Genomic DNA, 24,840 nt, shown 5'->3' on the forward strand with positions numbered 1-24,840 from the left:
TCGTACTATGCCTATATTCCAGCCTGCGAGCCGAGAGTGTGTTCGGCTTTCGTGTCATTATTGTATCCCGGCCTGCGAGCCAATGGAGTGTTCGGCCTTCGCGCCGTTGTTGTATTCCAGTCCTCATGTCCCTATTCCGGCCTGTGAGCTTATGTTGCAGTCGGATCGTGCGTCGCCCTACGGATCCATATCTCGTCCAGCTTCGAGCCACCGGAGCCAGTTACTCACCTGGCAGATATTTATCTGCTATCCAGAGTCGAGCGATGACTCAATCAGCTCATCCATCCATCCAAGGGTGCCTCCCCTCGGGGCCAGGGTACGTCGTCATATTCATTTTATACTTATTTTATTATCCTGTTATTATGTGGATGCTTATCTGTGCGCGGGACCCACCTCGAGCATCGAGATACCAGGGATCGAGCCAACCCAGTCACTGGTTGCAGGTGTTGTTGACCAGAAGACATCGGACGACTAACCTTAGTTTTGGATATGGTCTATGTGTCAATTCCCACTAACCTGACTATGTCACACATAGACTAAGTAATATTTCCTTGTCCTATGGATTCAAATTACTTGTACTTGTGTCCAAGAATATAATACTCTTAACATATAATACTTTGGCCAAATACTTTGAGTAATAGTCCTAACAAGTGGTCATAGGGTATACGTCTCCTCATGAGAAGTGATAAATCCTCTATGGACTATCCAAATATCTTTGAGTACTTTAACTTATAGCCAATCATCCCAAGACCACACTTCTAAGGAGATGCTTGCTTAGGATTGTTGGTTCAGCGGGGCCGGTAAGAGGGGGGGTGAATTACCCACACAATAAAAGAGTATACCCTCCTCAAGACTTTTAACTCAAAAAATGCAACAGTAATAAAGTAAACTAAGAGAAAAAGACTCAGCAATTTACTTGGTTACAACCAAGAAGGTTCACTATGTGAAAATCGTTAATAGACTTCGGATATTATCCGAAGTAATAGGTACTTAATTACCGAAGTAGACGCACGTGAAGTAAAAGGGTAAATTTTTTACTTCACCACACATTACCGAAGTCTATCACCGGTTCAAAACCGGTTAAAAATCGAACCATTTTCGAAGTAAAAAAGCTCTATTACTTCATTAAGACCTTTAAAAATACCGAAGTAAATGATGATATATTACTTCATAAGTTACGTTATTTGACGAAGTAAAATATGTATACGACTTCACATTTTTTAAATTTTGGTATAGTAAATGCTTTATTTTGCTTCCGTATAATTTGACTTAGTCGAAGTATTTATTATCGTACTACTTCATCAAAGTATAGAAGTAATAGAGCATATTTTACTACAACAAAAAAATTCAATTGTAGCGAAGTAATTGATACGAACTACTTCCCAAATTTGATCAGTAGTGAAGTAAATAGTTTTTTTTAACTACGCAACTATTTAAATTTATAGAAGTCTTTTGTGTTGTATTACTCCATCATTTATTCGTACCATCGAAGTAATTGATAATATTTTACTACAATATAATTTTAATTGACCAAAAGAGTATATGATCACACAATATTTTTCACTATCAAAATTAAACAAATATATCATAAATATGTATCAAATACAACCCAAAAGTGTATTCATAAAAGACACGTTTAACCATAACCCAAAAGTTTTTGTATCCATAAATCTCTAAATAAATCCAAAATTTATATCACAGCCTACACTTAAGCACCTATATAGAAGTAGACGAATCCTCTTCATTCACTTCTGACTTCAGCATACTGAGATTGATTGTAATACTGCTTGTTTTTATGTTGCAAACTGAAACATAAATAGAAGTTTAAGAGTCAATGTAAAATGATTCAATATTTCATAAAGAAGATATTTTATAAAGAAGAAATTCACCTTCATCTCCAATTGGGGATATTCATCCAAGACTATCTCTTTCATGTATCGCATTATACAATATCCACATTCAATACCACCTTTTTGCTTTAGATTACCCTAATCAAATTGAAAATGTCATCAATAAGTTATAATCCAAATAATAAGAATTATTAACTGATGTCTAAATACATAGTCACAATACGTACCGTCAATTGTTTAAAACCAGATCCTTTTGAAATACCACTTGATGCATTGTATAACTTGACCCGACTACATTGTAAAAAATAGAAAATTATTTTTTCAACCTCTAATGAATTTAATGTATATATTCACAATCAACATAATCTACTACCTACTTGGTCACAATAGTTTGCCAAGCTTGATCTTGGTTCCTATTACTCAAAGAGTCCAATAAATATATCATATTTTTATCTTTATTAATTATAGTCAGAATCCAATGGTACATGGATAAATGAAAATATAACATTGACTAGTATGTAGTAGGAATTGATAAATAATTAAAATCTTACCCAGTGTTGTATGGAATGAAGCAGATACTATCTCTGTTTGATGCTCTCAACTGCTCAGCAATATGTTGTGACAATTTACTGCCTTCTTTGTCCACACCACATGTTGGTATGTGACCAGGATCCACAAATGAAACATACTCAGCTCTATTTTCTTTCTTCAAGTATTTGTAAAGGTAACTGCAAGATAATTGCAAGGTAATGATAAAGTAATGACAAATCTAAATATACCCCATGTAAACCAAACAAAAATATGTGAATAAATATTGCAAACAAAGCACAACATTTGAACAAATATTGTATTTAAGACATAACATACCCCATGTAAACCAAAATTTGCCTAGCACCTATCTCTTTCATCTCCATAAAACACAAGATATCTTCTCTTAGCAACCATACACTTTTAGGACATCCAAACATAACTTCATCAAATTCTATGTGTATACTCTCATCTTCCGGCATCAATTTGACAACATATAAATAGATATACTTACATGCCATCGATAATGTTTTTTCAATTTCCTTGTACTTGTTCTGATGACCATGAATATCCAATAGAGTAAATGATTATGGTTGCACATTCTTCTACAATAATTTAAAATATTCATATGAGTATTCAAATGATAATTAAGATTTGAAAATACCTTTTTCGTTGGTAAAATTATCAACTCTTTAGGCCAAGCAACAATTGCTCCAGCAGCATCATTGACGATTGTTGGTCCAGACCGAATTGGGATTGGGAGCTCTGCTCCTTCATCTATGACAACATTAATAGATACCTTGAAATTCCCTTCCCCAAGTGGAACATGATGAATCAATATATTTGGGTCTCCTTCTGATAGTATTGTGTTGTACATCATCACATTTTCATGTTGTTTCACGGCCAAGTTTTTTGTTTTCAAATAAATAAACAAATGAATGAAAGGGCAAACAATTTTACCTCCTGCAGAATTAAATAAAAAAAAAACACACCCACTTTGGTATCATACTCTTCATTGTGGAGGACCTCTGGGGCAATGTATCCGCCTATTCAAGGAAATGAAAAGCAAAGTAAGCCAAAACAAAAACACTAAATGAGATAATAGAGTATAGATGCATAATTGTACTCAAATGCGGTGTCTAGAGAAGTTAAAGGCTTATCCTCCCTTACAGTTTTTGTCATTTTTAACATCTTGCTAATTCCAAAGTCGGCTACTTTTAGATGTCCAGAATCATCCTGCAAGATATTTCTGATAAATCAATAGATCAAATGAAATCTTATTTAAATTAAAAACCAACATGATAACATAAGCTGAACTCTGTGTATAAGGAAAGAAAAGACAAAACTATGCAATCACACAGGATGGCTCAAGATCATGGTGAATGATGGCTTCTGGTTTATGCTCATGCAAGGAATTCATGCCTCTGGAATTTTTTTAGTCACATATTAGATAACAGAAAAGAGTCGAACTATCAACTTAGCAAGAATGATAATTTAGGCTTAGTTCATTCTTTATTACTAATCCACGTACCTAGCAATATCAAGTGTAAATTTGATCGTCATCTTCTGACTTGGGCGCTTCTTATTCAAATAAGCACGAAGATCACCCTGCATATTGCATAAGCAAAGAATTGAACTAAATTGATCCGGGATTGGTAAGGAAAGTTTGTCATGCCAAACACTCAAAAAACACATAATAAGAGGTTGAAAATAACTGCAAAAACCAAACATAGTCCATTATCACACCACAGCTAGATAGCATGGCCTAGCACCAGAAGGGCATAAGATAAAGTGTCATAGTAGAATGAAGTAAAAACTACTATTAGATAGTTTAATATGACATATACTCCCAATATATACCAAGAATAATATTTATGAAGGTCAAGAAAAAACCTTTGGTAAATACTCAATGACAATCATCATTGGACTACTTTGAGTAACAGCTCCCAGGAACTGCACTACATTTGGATGCCTTATTTTTTGAAGTAAGGCAAGCTCATCAATAAACACACTCCTGTAGAAAAGTGGGGAAAATCTAATTGAAAAACTATATATGTGTCTCAAGAGACCAAGGTACTAATATCCCCACAGGCCACAAAACATTATAATTTTAGCAAACAGAAATTTCACCAAGTAATATAGGACCAACCCACACTTTATCCTCATTGGTCATGACTTCTTCACCAAACATTTTAATAGCAACTTAAATTCCACGCCATGTTGCTAACAGAAATGTGCCCTGAAAAATAAATTTATAAAAGGAATGTTTAGAAAGACAAATACCACTAAATCAATTTAGGCAAATACTATTGTTTAGTAAATTAAGCAATACAAACCAAGGACATTTGTTTAGCAAAATAGATAGAATTTGTTCATTAAAGATGAACGAGAATAAATATATCAGAGAGTAGGTTGGAGTAACCCATGCCATATATTTCATTGCCTCCATATGAAAAGTATCGAGATGAGGGGTAAATAAGTGAGCACAAAACAGTAAGTTGTAACTCTCACTGATCAATTGAGAATGGAATGAAGGAAAGTCAATGATTTGAGTTGCAGAGGAGACATTTCTCTATCTCCGTTCAGGCAGTTCAACAACAGAAGGATTACTTTTGAACATGGATTTCAAAACAGAGCTAAAAGCTACGGCCTCTAATGGAGGGAAACGAGGGGTGACTTTCGATCGACCTCTTTGTTTACTGGTATGGCCACAAATTATCAATAAGTTAAAATTTATCGAGTTAGAAATTTTACTAATAGAAATTTTACTGATCGAAAAGGAAGAAACCTAGTGTCGGGTGACTCTCGGCGTCAGGGAGAAAATGTCGAAGGAGAAGTTGTCGTCTCGCGTCGAGGAGAAACGCCGAAGGAGGAGGTAGCCATCGGGGGGAGGGGCACGAAGGAGAAGGCTGGTGTCGAGTGGCTGTCGTGCGTCAGGGAGAAATCGCGACGAGTGGCCGTCGCACGTCGGGGAGAAAGCGATGAAGAGAAAACGGGAGAAGTAAAGTGCAGATCTAATGTTTAGGGTTCGGTGCAAATTCCTTATAATAAACCAATTCAACTTTTAAGCAACTATAGCACCAATATTAATCTATTTAACTTATTACTTCACCAATTATTCATATAAAATTTATTTCATAATTTATTACTTCTCCAAATATATATTATGAAGTAAAAAGTCAGATAAAATTAGAAGTGAGGCCCATGTTTTTAAACTTATGAAGTATAAAATTGTATTTACTGCATCAAATTTATTATCGAAGTTGATTATTATATATTACTTCGCAATAGCTGATTGCCGAAGTAAACAGTGGCGAAGTCTAATGTCTATTTTCACATAGTAGTTGTTAATCCGAGGCAATAGAAAAAGCTCAGAAAGATCTCCTTCCTGAAGGCGGAGAAGTCTTTTACATACTAGAAGCTCAAAACTATTGCTAGAAATGAATACAGAGTTGAATACTTGATTGATATCTCATTCCTAGGTCCAGGGGTCCTTTTATAGCCCCTGGAAAGTCTATCCCGTAGGTCGAAGGTGCCTCCAACTGAGGTTCAAGGCGCCTCAGCTCGGGTGAATGGATAAAACTCTATCTGGTCGACAACGGTCATTTTGACCAGGGCTGAGGCGCCTCAAACAAGCGCCTCCAAGGTGGAGGCACCTCCAATACTTGATGAAGGCGCCTTGAACTTCATTTCCAGCTTGCTTTCTCCTTTGTTTTGACTTCCGAAGCTTCACGCGTTTGGGTGATTCCGGCCAACCAAAATAGGGCTCACCCGAACCCAACTTCCGGCCTTCTCCTCGAGCAGGCCTCCGTCCCAGCTTCTCGTCCCTCGAACGCCGCGCACTTTCTTCTCGTCCACTGGTGTACTCTTCCGCAGCTCTTTCGTCCTTCAGACGCACCGAGCCCATCGACTCCCTTCCCGTGCTGTCCTTCTCACTAGCTGCGTTTTTCGCTCAACTTCCTGTGCTCCTAAGCTCCTGCACACTTAGACACAGGGATCAAATAACAAACAGGACCTAACCTAACTTGGTTGATCACATCAAAACAATCACGAGGTCCAATAATCTCCCCCTTTTTGATGTACATCAACCCAGTTCAAGTTAGGGTAAAATAAACAAGTAATAATTTTAAAGAAATTATTAAACTACCAATTAAGCATAAATTTGAAATTAAAATAAATTGCAACATAAAATTTAGTTCTATCTGACACCAATTTTTGTAAAAGAATATCATTTTATAAAAATTCAAACAAAATGTGAAAATATTTCTAACTCCCCCCTAACTTATGCCTATTTCTCCCCCTTTGATCATAGTAAAAACGGGGTATAAAACATGTTCAAACTAAAGTCTAATTCTTTTGAAAGAATTTTAAAAAAATAATTTAAGAATTTTTCTAAGTAAAACTTAGGTAAGATTATTTTCTTAAAATTAAAAAAAATTCTAATTTCAGAAGAAATTTTAGGCAAAAAAAATATTATTTGAGAATTTTCCTAAGTAAAAATTTTATGCAAGAAATATTTTTCTAAGTTTAAAAATATTTTTTATGAATTAAAAAAATGTTTTAAAAAAACTTTCTAAAGCATTATTTAATTCCAATTTTAATGCTTTTCCAGAAAGTTGATTAAACATTTTATTTCAATATTTTGGCTTCCAGGTCGTGGCGAGGCACTAGGTCTTCTTGGTTATTGGAGCAACAATCACTTCCTTAGACAAAGCCTCATAAAAAAACTCATTGTTTAATTTTCTCGTTGTAAGCTCTAACTTAAAAAATTTTAATCTAGTAAAGATTTTGGAATCAAGTAAAGGTTCCTTCCTATTGGATTAACCAAAAACTTAAGGGGTACATAGTTTCTAGGAACTTTTCTAAGTTGTCCCTGATGTTTTCTAATATACCAATTTAATTTTTCATAAGTTCTACATTTTGATTTTGAAAATTTATTTAAGCATGCATAATTATTCTTCAATTTTTCACTTCTAATTTTAAATTATCATACATTTCTAGGGGGCATGCTTTTGCTAATTCAATTTTAATTCAGCATTTCCTTTTTCTAATTTTGCTAGATCTTTCGTAAGCACTTTGATAAATTGAAAAGACTGAGTAGGGGTTAGAGCACGTACTTTACTTACCTCACTTGGTGATGCTCCCCCTTCGTCACAACTTTTTTCTTCAGATGATCCTCCCCCTTCATCTGTGCTCATCTCCGAGCTAGTTTCTTTAAAAAGGTAGTTGGCCATCAGTGCTACTCCTGAGAAGATTTCAACTTCAGATTCTGAGAATGAAGATTCATCCCATGTAGCCTTCAAACTCTTACGTTTAGAGGGCGTCGGTCTTCGAGACTTTTCCTTGTCCTTTTTCTTTAATTTGGGGCAGTCATCCTTGATATGCCCTTCCTCGTTACAGTTATAGCATCAGACCGTCCTTTTGTTGCAATGATTGTTCCTTGACTGCAATTGAAATTTATTAGTTTTAAGAAATTTATTGAAATGTCTTACCAGTAGCACCGCTTCGATTTCGTCGATCGACGCTTCGGAGTCGGGATCGTCCTTTTCGATTTGTAGGGCAATGTTGATGTTCGACTTCTCTACTTGTTTAGGCTCTGCAAGTCAAGACTCGTGAAGTTTGAAAGTAAAAAAAAAACTTTCTAAACTACTTACCTCAAAGTCCTTAGAGATGTAGTAAGCATCTACTAAGGACACCCACTCTGTGTTGGTTGCTACTCGGAAAACCTATAGGTTCCATTGTACAAAAATTTTGTACAAAGGTCTGAACCTTTTTCCTAGCTACCATGTGTTCTTTTAAATTAAATTTTGGATCGCCTGCGGAACTTAACACGTTTGATCCAAAACTTAATCTATTTGTTCTTTTAGGTTTTGACTTGGATCTCCTGCGGAACTTAACACGTTCGACCCAAGTCACCTTAAGTTATTAATTCCATTAAATATTAATTTCCATAATCGGTTCCCAGTACTGACGTGGCGAGGCACATGACCTTCTTGGATATGGGAGCAACCACCATCGACTAGACAAAACCTTTTATAGAAAGCTAATATTTAATTTCCTAAAATAACTTTAGGTTAACCAAAGAGAACAATCAAATCACAAGGAAAATAAAAAACAAAAGAACACAATATCGAAAAACATATTCGAAATTCTAGAACGTAAGCCTCTTGTATTTGGTATTATTTCCATAAATAACTAGCATGATGCGGAAAGAAAAATTACTAGTTATACCTTGTAGAAAAACCTCTTGATCTTCTACCGTATTCCTCTTCTAACCTCGAACGTTGTGTGGGCAACGATCTTCCGAGATGAGAAACCACCAACCACCTTCTTCTCCTCCAAGCAAGATTCGGCCACAAAGGAAAAACTTCACCAAGGAGGAAAACCAAAATACTAACCAAGCTCCAAGAGATGCTAGCTTTCTCTCCTTCTTCTTCTTCTTCTCCGAGTAGTATCCGGCCACCACAAGAGCTCCAATGGAAGAGAAGGGTTCGGCCACCACAAGAGGAAGAGAGGGAGAGAATGGCCGGCCACACCAAGGAACAAAAGAGGGAGAGGAATAATAGATGTTGTATCTCATGAAGGCACCCTCACCCCTTCTTTTATATTCCTTGGCCTAGGCAAATTAGGAAATTTAATTACAATAAAATTTCCTCAATTTCCTTGACATCAATTAATTGAGAAAAATAAAATAAAATTTCCCAATCAACTTGTGATGGCCGGCCACAATCAAGGAAGAGCAAATTAGGAGAGTTTCAATCAACAAATTAAAACTTCCTAATTTGTTTCCGGAAATTTTAAAAAAATAAAATTTATCTTTAAAAATCTCTTCATGGTTAATAAAAGGAAATTTCTGTAATTTTAATTTTATTATCATGTGAATAATTTTAAAGAGAAAATAAAATATCTCACCAATCTACAAATAAGGAAAGAGATCTAATCTCTTTCTTTAATCTTTTGTAGATCTTTTATAAGAGAGATATTTTAATTTAAATTCTCTTTAATAAATTATTTCTTCCACATAATAAAAATTAAAATTAAAATTCCTTTTTAATTTAATTTGGCCAGCCCCCACTAGCTTGGGTTCAAGCTAGGGCCACAAATTCATACCTAGGCCGGCCCTAGCTTGTTCCCAAGCTAGCTTGGCCGGCCCCTATTGGGTGGGTATATAAGGTGGGTATAGGTGGGTATAGAACTCTATAAATAAGAGGCTACGATAGGGACCGAGAGGAGGAATTAGTTTTGGTCTCCCGATAAAATTAAGCATCTCGCTTCGAACACACAACTTAATTTTATCAATAATAATTCATTCCACTAGAGAACTATTATTGAACTACCGCACCAATCCCAAATTACATTTTGGGCTCCTTCTTATTATGAGTGTGTTAGTCTCCTGTGTTTAAGATATCGAATGTCCACTAATTAAGTGAGTTCGACAACTCATTTAATTAATATCTTAGTCCAAGAGTAGTACCACTCAACCTTATCGTCATGTCGGACTAAGTCCACTTGCAGGGTTTAACATGACAATCCTTATGAGCTCCTCTTGGGGACATTCTCAACCTAGTATCTCTAGGACACAGTTTCCTTCTATAATCAACAGCACACACTATAAGTGATACCATTTCCCAACTTATCGGGCTTATTGATTCATCGAACTAAATCTCACCCATTGATAAATTAAAGAAATAAATATCAAATATATGTGCTTGTTATTATATTAGGATTAAGAGCACACACTTCCATAATAACCGAGGTCTTTGTTTCTTTATAAAATCAGTATAAAAGAAACGACCTCAAATGGTCCTACTCAATACACTCTAAGTGTACTAGTGTAATTATACAGTCAAGATAAACTGATACCTAATTACACTACGACCTTCTAATGGTTTGTTCCCTTCCATTTTGGTCGTGAGCTACTGTTTATAATTTATAAGGTACTGATAACATTATCTTTTGCATATGACACCACATGCTATGTTATCTACAATATAAATTAATTGAACAACTACAAACAAATGTAGATAATTTGACCAAATGTGATTCTTTATTCAAGACAAATGTTTACAAAAGCTTAGGCTTTCAGTATACACTCCAACACTCTGGAGTTCTAGGGAAGGCGTTGAGCGTATACTAGATAGAGTCTCGGTTCGTTACTGATTCACCAAGATTTGTCAATTGCATTATCAGCTCCTTGATTCTCGCTTAGAGTTGCACTACCTTCTCGCCGGTGTTCATCCAGAGATTCGTCAGCTGAGCCCGGAGGATGTCCCGCCTTGCTAACTTTGCTTCTGAGGTGCCTTCATGGAGCTCCGAGAATTTATCCCAGAGGTCTTTAGCGAAGTCGTAGCTTTCGATCCAACTTACCTCCTGAGGCGGCAGAACGTTGAGCAAGTGAAATTCCGCCTTTCCGTTGGCCACAAAATTGGCTTGCTCCTTCTTTATCCAATTGTATTCTTCTTTGTCTTTTGGCACTGCATATCCATATTTCATTATTAAAAGTATATCAAATTCAGTCTTAAAGAATACCTCCATTCGGTGTTTCCACGTAGCGAAGTCTCCGTCGAACTTCGAGGGATGAATGTTCGCGCCGGCCATCATCTTGATATTTGTACTTCAATCGGCGGTTAGTCCTTCTGAGGCTGTCGGGCTCTGATACCACTTATTGGTTTAGCGGGCTGGCAAGAGGGGGGATGAATTGCATGCACAATAAAAGAGTATACCCTCCTCAAGACTTTCAACTCAAAAAATGCAACAGCAATAAAGTAAACTAAAAGAAAAAGACTCAGCAATTTACTTGGTTACAACCAAGAAGGTTGTTAATCCAAGGCAGTAGAAAAAGCTCAGAAAGATCTCCTTGTCTGAAGGCGAAGAAGCATTTTACACACTAGAAGCTCAGAACTATTGTTAGAAATGAATACAGACTTGAATACTTGATTGATATCTCATTCCTAGGTCCAGGGGTCCTTTTATAGCCCCTGGAAAGTCTATCCCGTAGGTCGAAGGTGCCTCCAACTGAGGTTCAAGGGGATAGAACTCTATCCGGTCAACAACGATCATTTTGACCAAGGCTGAGGCGCCTCAAACAAGCATAAAGGCGCCAATACTTGATGAAGGCGCCTTGAGCTTCATTTCCAGCTTGCTTTCTCCTTTGTTTTGACTTCCGAAGCTTCACGCGTTTAGGTGATTCCGGCCAACCGAAATAGGGTTCACCCGAACCCAACTTCTGACCTTCTCCTCGAGCGGGCTTCCATCCCGACTTCTCATCCCTCGAACGTCGTGCGCGTTCTTCTCGTCCACTGGTGTACTCTTCCGCAGCTCTTTCATCCTTCAGACGCACTAAGCCCGTCAACTCCTTTCCCGTGTCGTCCTTCTCGCTAGCTGCGTCTTCCTCTCGACTTCCTGTGCTCCTAAGCTCCTGCACACTTAGACACAAGGATCAAATAACAAACAGGACCTAACCTAACTTGGTTGATCACATCAAAACAATCACGGGGTCCAACAAGGATGTTAAAGTGTAAGTCTCCATGAACAAGGTAACTTGAATAGCTCAAGTCAAAGGAAACTTATACTTAAGTTACAGTAAGAGCTTCATTGACATATCTATATATTTAAAGAACCATATAAAGCCTTGCAACATGTCACTCTAATAAACTAGTTCCCATAACTAGCATCCACATTTAACTCTCGACATCCCAATGTCTCCACCCAGTGAAAAATATCTGCTTGGTTAGACCAAGGAATATAATCTGTGTTATTCTCACAAAATCAATGATGTCTAAATATATCAATTCATTGTCTAGGGAAAATTTCAATATATTCATAATTACACATGTAGAGATACTCACTAATTATGATTCAATCATAAGTCCTCTCATATTATGAATCGTATTATGGGCATTCGGTAAATGAGTTTAAGATCTAATCACATACATTAAATATGTACACTTAAATAATAAATCTTTATCTATCCAATAAATAATACAAACTATAAGGCGATTACCTTAGGATACTTCTCAAATATAACAAGTTTCTCCGACAATGCTAGGAAGCAACACAAGGAGAACTTCTTCTCCTTATTGTCGGCGACAAGAAGAGAAGGGGAGAAGAGAGAAGAGGAGAGACCTAGATCCAATTAGGTTTTTCTCCCATCAATTCCAAAATTCTAACTCTCCTCATGGAGGATTATATTTATACACCTCATCAATGACTTGGAAAGCAAGTCATCTCCCAAATCTAATAACCCAATAGCAATCTGATATATTACCATTAAGTTTAGTTTAAAACCAAACCATCTTGATTTATAATTAAACCAAGCCCTTTTAGTTTATTATTTAACCATCTTAGTTCATAACTAAGCCAAACCCTTTTGGCTTATTATTAAATTATAATGAATCTAACCTTACCTTACCTACAAGAGGCATGAACCACCATTTGCTTCCATTGCGCTAAACACCTTCCATATTTTCACCTTGTTTGATTCTATCAAACTTAATATCTCTCAATCTAAGACTCCAATTCTCAAACTTATTTTAAGTCTTTCAGATATACTCATAGTGTGGGTGATCCAATAGTTTTCTAGTTTATGTTGATCATTCATAATTAACCATTAATTATAAATTGATCATGAGTGACACCTAGTAGTATATCATGATCCCTAATTAACTAGAAAATCACAGTTTATTCTAGAACTATTTTTGAACCCTTCAGCAGTTATAGTTATTCGTGCATTTATTCCTTTCACTCATCTTATATCCACTTGGTTCATGACATGGTCTATGCATTAGTCCCCACTAGGTTGACTATGTCACACCTAGCCCAAGTAGTAGTTCCTTATCCTATGGATTTAAATTACTCAAGCATATTGTCTAAGAAGTTCATCCTCTTGACCCTTTGGCCAAAGACTTATGAGTAATAATCCTGATAAGTGGTCATAGGTACGTCTCCTAATAAAAGGAGTGGTGAATCCTCTGTGGACTACTCAATTAACTTCAAACACTTTGACTTATACTCAATCATCCTAGGTCTACACCTCCAAGAAGATACTTGCTTAATATGTCAAAGCATTCGTCTATATGACCAAGATGACTTGAATACTTCAAGTGGAAGGAAGCTTATACTTGAGCTGCAATGAGATCTTTTTTGACATATCCATATATGTATAGAACTATATGAAGTATCATGGTAGCCCACTCCAACAAACTAGTTATCCTTAACTAGCATTCACATTTAACTCTCGACATTGAGGAGTGTTATATTTGAGAGATTTCCTAAGGTAATCAACTTATGGTATGTACTATTAAATAGATAAATAGAAATTCACTATTGAGTGCACATTCTCTATGTGCATGATTGGATCTTAAACTCATTTACTAAATATTCGTAATATCATTCATAGCATAAGAGAACTTATGATTGGATCACAACTAGTGAGCATCTCTATATGTGCAATTATAAATGTATTAAAATAATATCTAGTCATTAAATTGATGAGTTCGAACATTATCGATTCTGTGAGATTAGAATGTGTTATACTCCTTGGTTTATCCAAGAAGCTTCTCTTCACTAGTTGAAGATATTGAAATTTTGAGAGTTAAATGTGGATGTTAGCTATGGTAACTAGTGCATTGGAGTAACCTGCTATGAGACTTCATATGGTTCTCTACATATGTCAATTAAGATCTTCTTGTAGCTCGAGTACAAGTTTCCTTTGACTTGAGGTATTCAAATCACCTCGGTCATAGAGATTTATACTTTGACATCTTAAAAAAGCATTTCCATGGAGGTGTGGACCCAGGATGATTAGATATAAGTCGAAGTGTCTAGATGTATTTGAATAGATAATAAAGGATCCACCACTCCTTATAAGATGATGTATACCCTTTGACCACTTGTCAAGATTTTTACTAAAAGTCTTTAGTCAAAGCATTAAATATCAAGAGTATGATACTCTTGGGTACATATCTAAGTAATTTGAATCATAGGATGAAGAAGTATTACTTGGGCTAAGTATAACGTAGTCAGTCTAGTAGGGATTGACACATAGACTATGTCTTAAATCAAGTGGGTATAAGAAGAGCAAAAGGAACAGACGCACGAATAACTATAGTTGTTGAAGGCTTCAGAAGTGGTTCTAGAATCAACTATGATTTTTTGATTAATTAGGGATCATGATATACTACTAGGCGTCACTCATGATCGATTCATAATTAATGGTTAATTATGAACGACAACATAAATTGAGAACTTATAAAGTCACACACACTATAAGTTTATCCGAAAGATATAAAATGAGTTTTAGAATTGGATTCTCAGATCGAGAGAGATTGAGTCTGGTTGGACCAAACGAAGGGCAAAAATGAAAATAGTTTGGTGTAACGGAAGCACGGATGAGCCACGTCTTTTGTAGAAAAAAATGAATCCTCTTTGGTTTAATTATAAACTTAATTGGTTTGGGTTTAATTAAAAGAAGTTTGGTTAATGAACCAAGTGGTTTGGTTTTGAACCAAACTTAAGGCTAATGGCATGGATAGCAGGTTATAAATTCAGGTTTTGGACTTGTTCCTCTAACCTGATAAGAGATCTATATATTGATATGGGTTGAGAGAAAAATAGAGGGTTTTTTGGAATTAAAACCTAATCGTTAGGTTTTATCTTTTGCCATCTTCTCGCTTTACCACCTTAGCCACCCAAGAGATCCACCATTAACATTCACATTACTTGGTACCACCAGGTTGCCTTGAGCTGTCAGGTACCAAGTCGAGACGTGATCCTCTCTTGGATCCTTTTGTCTCTCTGTTTGGCTAGTAACGAAGTGAGATGAAAACTCGTGACTTAGAGAAGTTGACTCAAGGATAACTAAGCGTGGATATGAGTGGAGACAAGCTTCATTAAGCTTACTTGTTGATTCCAAAAAGGCAAGCCTTGCGAGGCTAGCGAACGCTCTCTACAAGGTTCAATTACGAACTCGCAGGTATATTTTATTATCATAAAATTTAAATTATGCGGTTATATCTAACACCTGTGTGTGCCCTAGAGGCATGCGATGTGTATATGTAATACTTTAGAATTATTATCTTTCGTTGTGCACTTTTTGTGAAACGTCTAAAGCAAGCATCCCATCTAGCTCTCCAACAAGGAGCGGCTGCTTAGATAAACTAAGGAGTATAAAACATACTAGTCTCTTAGAATCGGTGATATTCGAACTCATCAATTCAATGATTAGAGAATATTTTAATATATTCATAATTACACATGTAAATATGCTCACTAATTGCAATCCAATCACAAGTTCTCTCATTTTATAAATCATATTACGAGTATTCAATAAATGAGTTTAAAATTAATTTCATATATAGTGTGAATGTACACTCAAATAGTAAATTTATTTATTCAATATATAGTACATTATCTAAGGTTTGTCTTATGACACCTCTCAAATATAACATACATAAGTTGTGGAATTAAAGTTTGAGTGTATAATGACACTCAAGAGGCTCTTATGAGTGTGTTGGTTATAGTTTTAATTGATTATGATGTTCCTAAGGTCATCAATGAGTTTTGGCCAAAAACTCATTTATAGTTATAAAATGTTTAGAGTTTAATATTTTAGACGTGGTAGAGTTAGAAGAGTTTCAAGAATATATTGGTATTGTTGTTGAGTGCATATAATATATTTAAGTCCAACAGTGAGTTTATACCAAAATTATATAAAACTATCTAATTTTTTTAAAAAAAAAAACTCACAACATTTTATTTAAGCTGTTAAATTAGGGTTTAAGGGCATAATGAAACTCAAGAAGCTCTTGGGAGTGTATTGATCCTAGTTTGTGTTGATTTTAATATAGTTAAGGTCATAAATGAGTTTTAATTAAAAGTTACTAATTATCGTATAATATTTAGATTTTAAAATTTTAAGTATATTCAAAGTCAAAAGGGTTTTTGAAATATATTGATGTTATTGTTAAATGAATATGATAGATCTAAATCAAATAGTGAGCTGTACCAAAATTATACTAAGTTGTATAAATTTTAAAAATCCACAACATGTTATATAAGCTGTGAAATTAAGATTTGAGAGCATGGTGAAATTCAGGAGATTTTTAAAAATACATTAGTTTTAATTTAAATTAATTCAGATGTATTTAAGATCATCTATTGATTTTGATTGAAATTTATTTATTTATTAGATTTAATCAAAATTAAGATCGTTATATTCTTGAGACCTGTTTTAGTGTAAGCATGTGGTTCAATCTTGATTCCACCCCATCTTTAACTTTTAGCTCGTGGTATAATTTTTTTAAAAAAAACTCAACTTTTTAGAGAGAGAAATAATACTTTAAAACTCCAGAACTTATACTTAGATAAATGCGTACATAAAGGGATAAATATTTTTATTTATTTATCCCACTTTTCATTATTTTTCAAACATTTATTTATTTTTTTAACTCCGGACCAATTTGCAAAATTGATATGTAATGGGCTTCTTTGGATAATTAAATTAAATAAAAACAAATCTACTAATTGTGCAATATATTCCTTTTTAAAAAGGAATATATAATGAATTACTAATTTTTACAATCATCTAGATTTTAAATTAATTTAACATAATAATAGATCCTAACAATGTGAATATTGCAATTGGCATTAGTCAGATCTACTTGGTCCAATTTGTACCCAAGTAAGCAACCGCCAGGAGAAATGATGGAGTCAAAGAAGTGTATTTAAGAGAATAGGAACAAAAGAAAAATTGTTGAGTGAACGTGAGTCACGTTTGTTGGTGGCTAATAACTATGAGCTACAATAATTCTTCTTTAAATCCATTAATGTCAGAGGTCATCGGGTCAATTCATAAAAAATTTCTCTAATTTTAGAAGAATAAATCAGATAATATTCAGGGAGACTGATCAACTTTCTTGAATTTATTATCCTATTAGAGAAAATTCATATAATACGTCATAATTGAGATTGAATATTAGATACTTAATTAACTATTTGAAAGACCCAATCGTTATATCATAGTACAAGTAAAGAACTGAGAGTACCTAAAAGGGAAGAGTTCAAGGCTAGAGATTTCAAATAAAAAAAACCTTAACTTAAAAGGTTGACCTAGCTTGGGAGTTTAATTTGGTCAGCATTAGAGTTGTAGCTGACTCGTGACAAGGCGAGCGGGTTGATTCGTGGCAGGGTGAGCGGGTCAATTCACGATGGATTTGACCATTTGATAGAGAGAGACGGGTCGACTTGTCATCTTTATAGATTGAGAAATTCTCAACTCAAGACAGGTTATGAATTAGACGAACTAACCCATGAGCCTATATACATAAAACTTTTTAAGTTTGGATTATGTATTAGGTTAATACTTTTAAAAGAAAGGATATTTTCATGAGTTTCCTTATATCTTGGTCAATTTGATTGTATTCCACCGGTATATTTCAATGCATCATTTGCACGGTAGCGCGCTTAATTTTTATGACCGACTTTGCATAAGTATACTATTAAATTTTCAACTTATTCATTATTACACTATATTTGTGTTAGTGGATATGATTTGGGATAAAAAGGTTGATGATTATTTAATTATATAGTACATTTGAAGTTGCCTTCAAACACAGGAGTCCATTAAATTTTCTATTTTAATTTTAAATTTTAGAATTTTTTAATTCAGAAGTCAACCCAAGCCTATCTTAAATTAACCAGGTGAATCATGAATTCTAATTGGATTGGTCCATTTGAATCGGTCGTTAATTATTTGATAAAATTTTAATTCAATCTATCAATTAATCCAATAAATCAATCCAAATTTTACTATGCGGAGGGGGTGAGGTTACTACTGGGCATCAATTATTTTTAAATTTTATCTTTATTAATTATATTTTAAATCGAGGCGTGGGAACATTTGGAAATAATAAAAAAAATCAATATTATTTCACCTTAAATTCGAATTGGATGAGGATTAGCATGTCGACGTGGCAATTAACGCAATAATAAACATGGTCGTAGTCGGTCGCATCCATGTTGCATAAAACAAAGGCACAGATATTAAAGACGCCCCTTTCTCCCGTCTTCTTCGTGCCTTACATCTCGGACTACCAGCCTCACCATTAGACAAACAAATTGTCCCCACCGGTGGGCCCTTGCCTGAGTAGAGTATAGGTGGATTCTTGGGTCTGGGCATTGTGTAGGATTAGATTGTTCTGCGGAATCAACCTTCTTCCACCTCACCTCCACCTCAGTCCTCATCCATCCGCCATGAAAAAGGCGGGACGCGACGCCGACGCCCAAGGAACCGCCCCGCCCCCCATTGGCTTCCTTGCTCGACCAACCGCTGCAGATCTAGATCGAGGCCGGGATCGGAGATGGATCATAGGCCGTTCTCGGCGGAGGAGATCGCCGACTCTTTCTGGGCCGCCTCCCCCGATCCCTCGCCCGCCATTAACCGGAGCTCCTCGGAATGGCTCTTCGAGAAGTTTCTGGAGGAGGCCACCGCCTCAAGCCCCGCCGAATTTTCCAGCCCTGACCGAAACGGGGTCGCCGTTGCGGCCGCTTCCGCCTCCGTCGTGGGGTCGAACTTCGTCGTGGGGAGCGGGGATCTTGGACGAGGAGCGGATGGGGACGTAGTGGAAGTCAAGGCGACCGCTGCTCGGCCTCCCTACGATCAGCCGGCCGCCGACGGCTCGGTGGACTACCAAGCGTTTCTGAAGCAGAAGCTGGACATGTTCTGCGCTGCTGTTGCCATGTCTCGGGTATACCCTCCCTTTTTCCTATTTTTGATTTTCCGTTGCTATTCTTCTTGTATAAATTTTGCAGCATTGTAATTGTGACTGCAAGCTTTACCAGTTCCTCTAGGCAAATTAAGCATCCAGTCACCTTCTACTGCCGGAAGAAATAAACTTTCTTTTGAACTATATATATTATTTCGCTGCACTCTTCAGTATGCTGTTCATCTGGGTTATAGTTATGCATTTATGTTTAGTTTAGTCTCACTTAACTGTCTATAGATTAGGCTGCCTTCTGAATTAAAGTTTCAGAATAGAGAACTGCAAAATAGTGCCCTCGGATGTGCTTACTTGGTTAGATGCACTACCGATACATTCCCTCTGTGTTTCTATCCAATTCAACGCTTATCAGTTGAGTTATTGGAACTTGAAAGGAATGGAAATAAATGACAACATTGAACGAACCAAGTTGGGCAAGTAGAGAGAGGCAGTACCACCATCTTATAGCCTTAAATAATTTATATAATTACTTATGCGTTGTCTATTTAAGAAGTTGGTGGCACAGTGGAGCATTCTGAGCATTCAGAGAATATACTCAACTCACTCAATAGACCAAAAGGATGACAACAAATTAAGATATGATTCTAGGAGTAGAAGTTATTTCAGGCACGCAATTAATAGATTTAGATTCCCTTATAGTTCAATGATGTCAGAGATACAGATTTTATACATTTTGTGTTACTATTAACTTGAATAAGCGAAACAAAAGTGAGCAATTAGTTTGCAAATTACTGTATTGCAGGGTTCTGTTGTGAATTCACGCGATGCTGCTTCTGCAGCTGACAGCAGGTCACCAATTTCAGATGCTACGTTGATTGGTTCTCAAGCAACTGTCAAGGGTACAATTGTGATTCCAATTTGTCTGTTCTTTTAGACATTGTAGGCTAATTTCCTATTTCAAAATGTTTTGAAGTCTCTGATAAAATGTTTCTTCTATTAGTCTTTATATTTTGTGCATCTCATAAAATTTAATGGTCATAGTATCAGATTAAGGAACTAACTAGAAAAAAGAAAAGGTTTGAGCAAAGATCTATTCAGTGATCAAAAGAAAAACATTGCTACTTATTTCACAACCATCAAGGCATTGGCCAGATAAACTTTGTTCGTATTCTACTTGAATGAAGTTGGCTCCAAAAAAAAAAAGAAAAAAAGGGTATGATCATTATTGACCTTTAACTTCAGTCATATTCTACTAGGGATGCAGCTGGTGAGACATGGGGCATGATCATTATTAATTATTTGATTCTGAGAAATGGACAAATATTATGATGCTAGTTAACAGATGCTTTCACTGTAGAACCCGACAGGTTACTCTCTGCTTTAGAAACAATAGTTTGAATCTGGCTTGAGATTCTTTCCTTTTGTATTTACAAATTTTGATTTCAACTTTTGATCCTTTTGTTTTCATGTAATTTTTATCTTTTTTGCCCTCATTTTAGTTCCAATTATAATTAGAGCCATATCTTGCCTCATTTTTATTTTCTGGTCCTATGATGGCACTAACAAGGTTATTAAATCGTTAGGATTGTTGTTTAGAAAGTTCTTTATGTCCCTTTACATAGAATCTGCAGAACTAGTTAATACTAAAAGGAAACAAGATTCTTCTGTACCTGTTCTCAATCAAGATAACTTTCACTGTGCAAGTTAACTTGTTAGATTGAGAAAAGAGGTCATATGTGGATGAATTGACCAGAGGTCTTTTTATTTACTTTAGCTCACACATAGTGTTAACATGAATTTTAATCTAGCATACATCAAGTTAATAAGCTTGCATACTCTTTTGCATCATCAGGTGCATGCACGACATTTTTTTTGTTCTGGCTCTCTTTTTATTTTTGTACAAATATTCAGGAAATCTGCTAAGCTTCAAAATTCAAATGGCAGGCACTGACCATGGTGGAGTTCCAGCTCTTTCCACTATGCAAAATTCAGTTGTTCAGGCAAAGCCTGCTACCAGTAGTTCATCAAGGGAGCAGTCTGACGATGATGATGAACTCGAGGGAGAAGCAGAAACCAATGAAAATGCAGGTCCTACTGATATAAAGCGCGTGAGGAGGTATGTTGTATGTATATGATTTTCTTTGGTGACCCTTGTTCAACTTTGTCCCATACTGTGTTTATTCAGTAATTCATTTGCCAGTATATTCAGTAGCCTTTATAAACTCTGTACTTAATATATGCGGAGTAATTTATCCTTATTTTTAAAGATGCAAACATGCTGTTGATGGTAGGCTAGTTACCAAAGATGTTATGACCTTATTATTGGGGTAATTCTTTTCTAGATGAAGTAAAGAGATATTGTGAAGTCTGATAGAAATGAACTGATGCATTTTAAGCATCTGAATTTTCATACATGTTCTGTCAAGTTATTCACCAGATATTTGCTATTTCATGTGAGTAACTGAGAATATATGCTTCTTAGTGGTTTGGATTTAGTGTATTATCTTTTTGAGAATATATTATCAATTATTCTAGACTTCTAGTCAGATAATAATTCTAATAAATATTTCTAAAGCCTCACACACCATTAAAGTAATGTGAACTGAAGCCCTCATGAGTAGGGAAATTTATTGTAGAATGCTAATGTTAATGGTAACAGAACTCAAATACACATCATTAATGTAACAAGATATCTAACTTGAATACTGCACCTTAGCAATATCTATTTATATTGACCTTCGATTTTTTTTTGGTACATATATGAGCTCTATTTTTGTGGCAGCACTAAGTTCTAGCCAAGTATCTACATCCAATCTTTTGTCTTGTAATTAGTATTTTATCTGTTTGTTAGGATGATTTCAAATCGAGAATCAGCAAGGCGTTCAAGGAGGAGAAAACAAACTCACTTAAGTGAGCTTGAGGGACAGGTTTCAGTCTAACAGTCAAACTTCCAATTTTATTATATTTTTGGAAGTGTTATTGGTAAGATTTGACCTGCTCTTTTATAGGTCTCCCAGTTGAGAATTGAAAATTCATCTCTCTTAAAGCGCCTTACTGATATTAATCAGAAGTTCAGTGTTGCTGCCGTTGACAATAGGATACTAAAAGCAGATGTGGAGACCCTAAGAGCTAAGGTAAGCTTTTCACTCTTCCATGTTTGTTTGCCTAGATCCCTGACTATATACACTTTTTCCATAGAGTGAGTTGGTGACTTGTGAATAGATAGTTACGAAAGTCCCTAAATTCTTAGAAAAATATAGACAAATCGACCTTGTATGGTGGGTAAAGGTGAGAGCATAAGAGGAACGGTAAAACTGTCTGACCTTCAATAGTTTATGATGTCAGAGCTTTTGCAATTTCTTCTAGTGCCCTTGATAGCTTATCCGGCCATTTGCCTTGTATTGATTTCAACATCATAAGGATCAAGAGGTACTAAATAATCAAAATTAAAAATTTTTTATTAAAGTTGCTAGATTAGAAAATGTTATCCTAAAAACTAGGGCTGGCAATTCTTCCTTTCATCTCATTTTGTCATGTGATTTCATGTCAACATAAAACCATCTAAAATGATATAAATTAGCCTTTGAAAAATATAAATAAGTAGTTATTAAACTTTTTTATGATATAAGAACTTTTTTTTTTGAAAAAAAAAGTAATTGGCAAGTAGGTTATATATCATATATTTTATGTCACTTTTGTTTCTTCAATACCCCGTCCTACCTTTATGTAGGGGTGGGGAAAATACCGAAAATTCGGTATGTTGTATTTACCATACCAAAATATACCGATTTTATAATATACCAAAAATTTTGATATGGTATTATACTGTACTGAATTTTTCGGTATTGGTATCGGTATAAGATTTATATCAAAATTTTTGATATGATATCGAAATTTTACTATAAATGGTATGAATTTGATATCATACTGGAATTTCTGTTTACCAAAATTCCGGTACGGTATTGGTATGCAATTTTTTTTACTGAATTTTTTGATACGGTAATGGTATACGAGTTGGTGGTTTAGTATACCGTATCGAACCACCCCTACCTTTATGAGTGGCCAACCAGTTCATGTTTCAACCTGTTTATTGTCGTGCTTCCTATTTTGAGTGATTGAATTGATTTTTAAGGTGTCAGACCTTTTCCTTTGAATTTTAACATCTGATTATGATCACATGATTTTTCTCATTTTAGGTTTCTAAATTGAAATGGAGGATATCAACCAATACTATACTTCTCTTTGGTGAAATTTAGTGATTGGAGTTTTGGATTGTTAGAAAATGATACACACAAAAAGTAGTATACTAGAGATGAAAATGGTGGGATGAATGTGTAAGAGGTACTTGCAAGCATGAAATAAAAATCCTAATGCGTGAAAATAATTAGTTGTAGCTTCCATAAATGATAGGTTGATATAATATCCACATATTCAAAGACACCTGCTAAAATATGTAGTTAGAACAGATAAATTCTCTAATAGTGGGAGGTAGAGGTCAAAGAAAATATTAATCAATATAATAAAAAATCTTTTAATTAATTTAAATATAATTAGTGAAATTACATGGCATGGATTCCATTTATATAGCTGACCCAAATTATTGGGACAAACATGTCAATGATGATGAAGAATAAGATTGCCCCATTGAGTGTCTGACCTCCCTCATGCAAAGGATTGTTGTGTTGGGACAAAATGTCCCCGTGATTTACCTGCTTGTATCTAACCGGGAGACGGTGATATTAGGCCGCTTGGGGTGAGCGTTATCACCTTTTCTTCCAAAAGAAGAAGAAGATTGATGTTTATTGTAGAGAAAATATCCTTGTGTTGCAAAAGGATATTATATTACTTGCAGGTGGCTTACTCTTTTCTTCCATGTCTTTATGGTATTGTTTAGATTGATAAATAATTTGTCGAGTTATTTTCTTACAAACAGAATGAATAGTGGCTAATTGACATTGTGATCTATCCTTTGGTTTAGTTCTTAATTTACTTGCTCCTAATGTAGTAATTTGATCATTGAATGTGTACATATAATTTCCAAAAAGTTGTGTTTATGTTTAAAATGTTTCAGTGATTGATACTTTGTTTGTTGCATTTTCTTACAGTCACTATAACCACTAAAACCCCCGAAAGAAATGATAGTTATTTACTTATTTTTACAAGGCTCATCTGCCTCGATCTGATAATACATTCACCACTCAGGTCAAAATGGCAGAGGAGACTGTAAAGAGGGTAACTGGAGTGAGTCACTTGTATCCGATCAACTCTGACACGTCGAGTATCAGTTTGCCTTTCACCGGAAGCCCATCTGATGCTTCTGCTTCTCTCCAAGATGACATGAACCAATTTTTCCATGTGTCACCCCATGACCAGAGGACTAACAACGGTCTCCCTGAAACTGGGACCAGATTGGCTTCGGGCAAGATTGCGGGAAGTGTTTCGGTGCATCGGGTCGACAACCTCGAGCATCTACAGAAGCAAATCTTCGGAGGACCAAGTTCTCCCCTGCAATGGGACACTGCCTCTTGGGACGCCGAGAGTTCTATAAGCAACAGCAAGAAGTAAGCCTAACAAATTTCAGGCTTTGTTACATTTGATGTTGCAAGGAGTCATGTGCTCTTCTTGTCTTTTAGGCGGTGACCGATGAATGCCCCTCATATTATGTGTGTTATTACAATTAAATCTGTTCCTTTTCTTTTATCTTATTGATCAATATTAATCTGAATCTTAAGAACTTTTTATCA

General features: G+C 35.5%; 1 protein-coding gene across 1 annotated transcript; it reads left to right on the forward strand.

Annotated features, from left to right (window-relative positions):
• Positions 1-18,608: 18,608 nt before the first annotated feature.
• LOC122024593 (light-inducible protein CPRF2-like) lies at positions 18,609-24,840 on the forward strand. Its single transcript, XM_042583252.1, has 6 exons — positions 18,609-19,123; positions 19,899-19,995; positions 21,041-21,212; positions 21,948-22,023; positions 22,105-22,230; positions 24,299-24,840. The coding sequence occupies exons 1-6, from the start codon at positions 18,737-18,739 to the stop codon at positions 24,659-24,661; spliced, it is 1,221 nt and encodes a 406-aa protein (XP_042439186.1). The 5' UTR covers positions 18,609-18,736; the 3' UTR covers positions 24,662-24,840.

Source organism: Zingiber officinale, chromosome 1A (genome assembly GCF_018446385.1).
Source record: "Zingiber officinale cultivar Zhangliang chromosome 1A, Zo_v1.1, whole genome shotgun sequence".
In the NCBI taxonomy this organism is placed as follows: domain Eukaryota; kingdom Viridiplantae; phylum Streptophyta; class Magnoliopsida; order Zingiberales; family Zingiberaceae; genus Zingiber; species Zingiber officinale.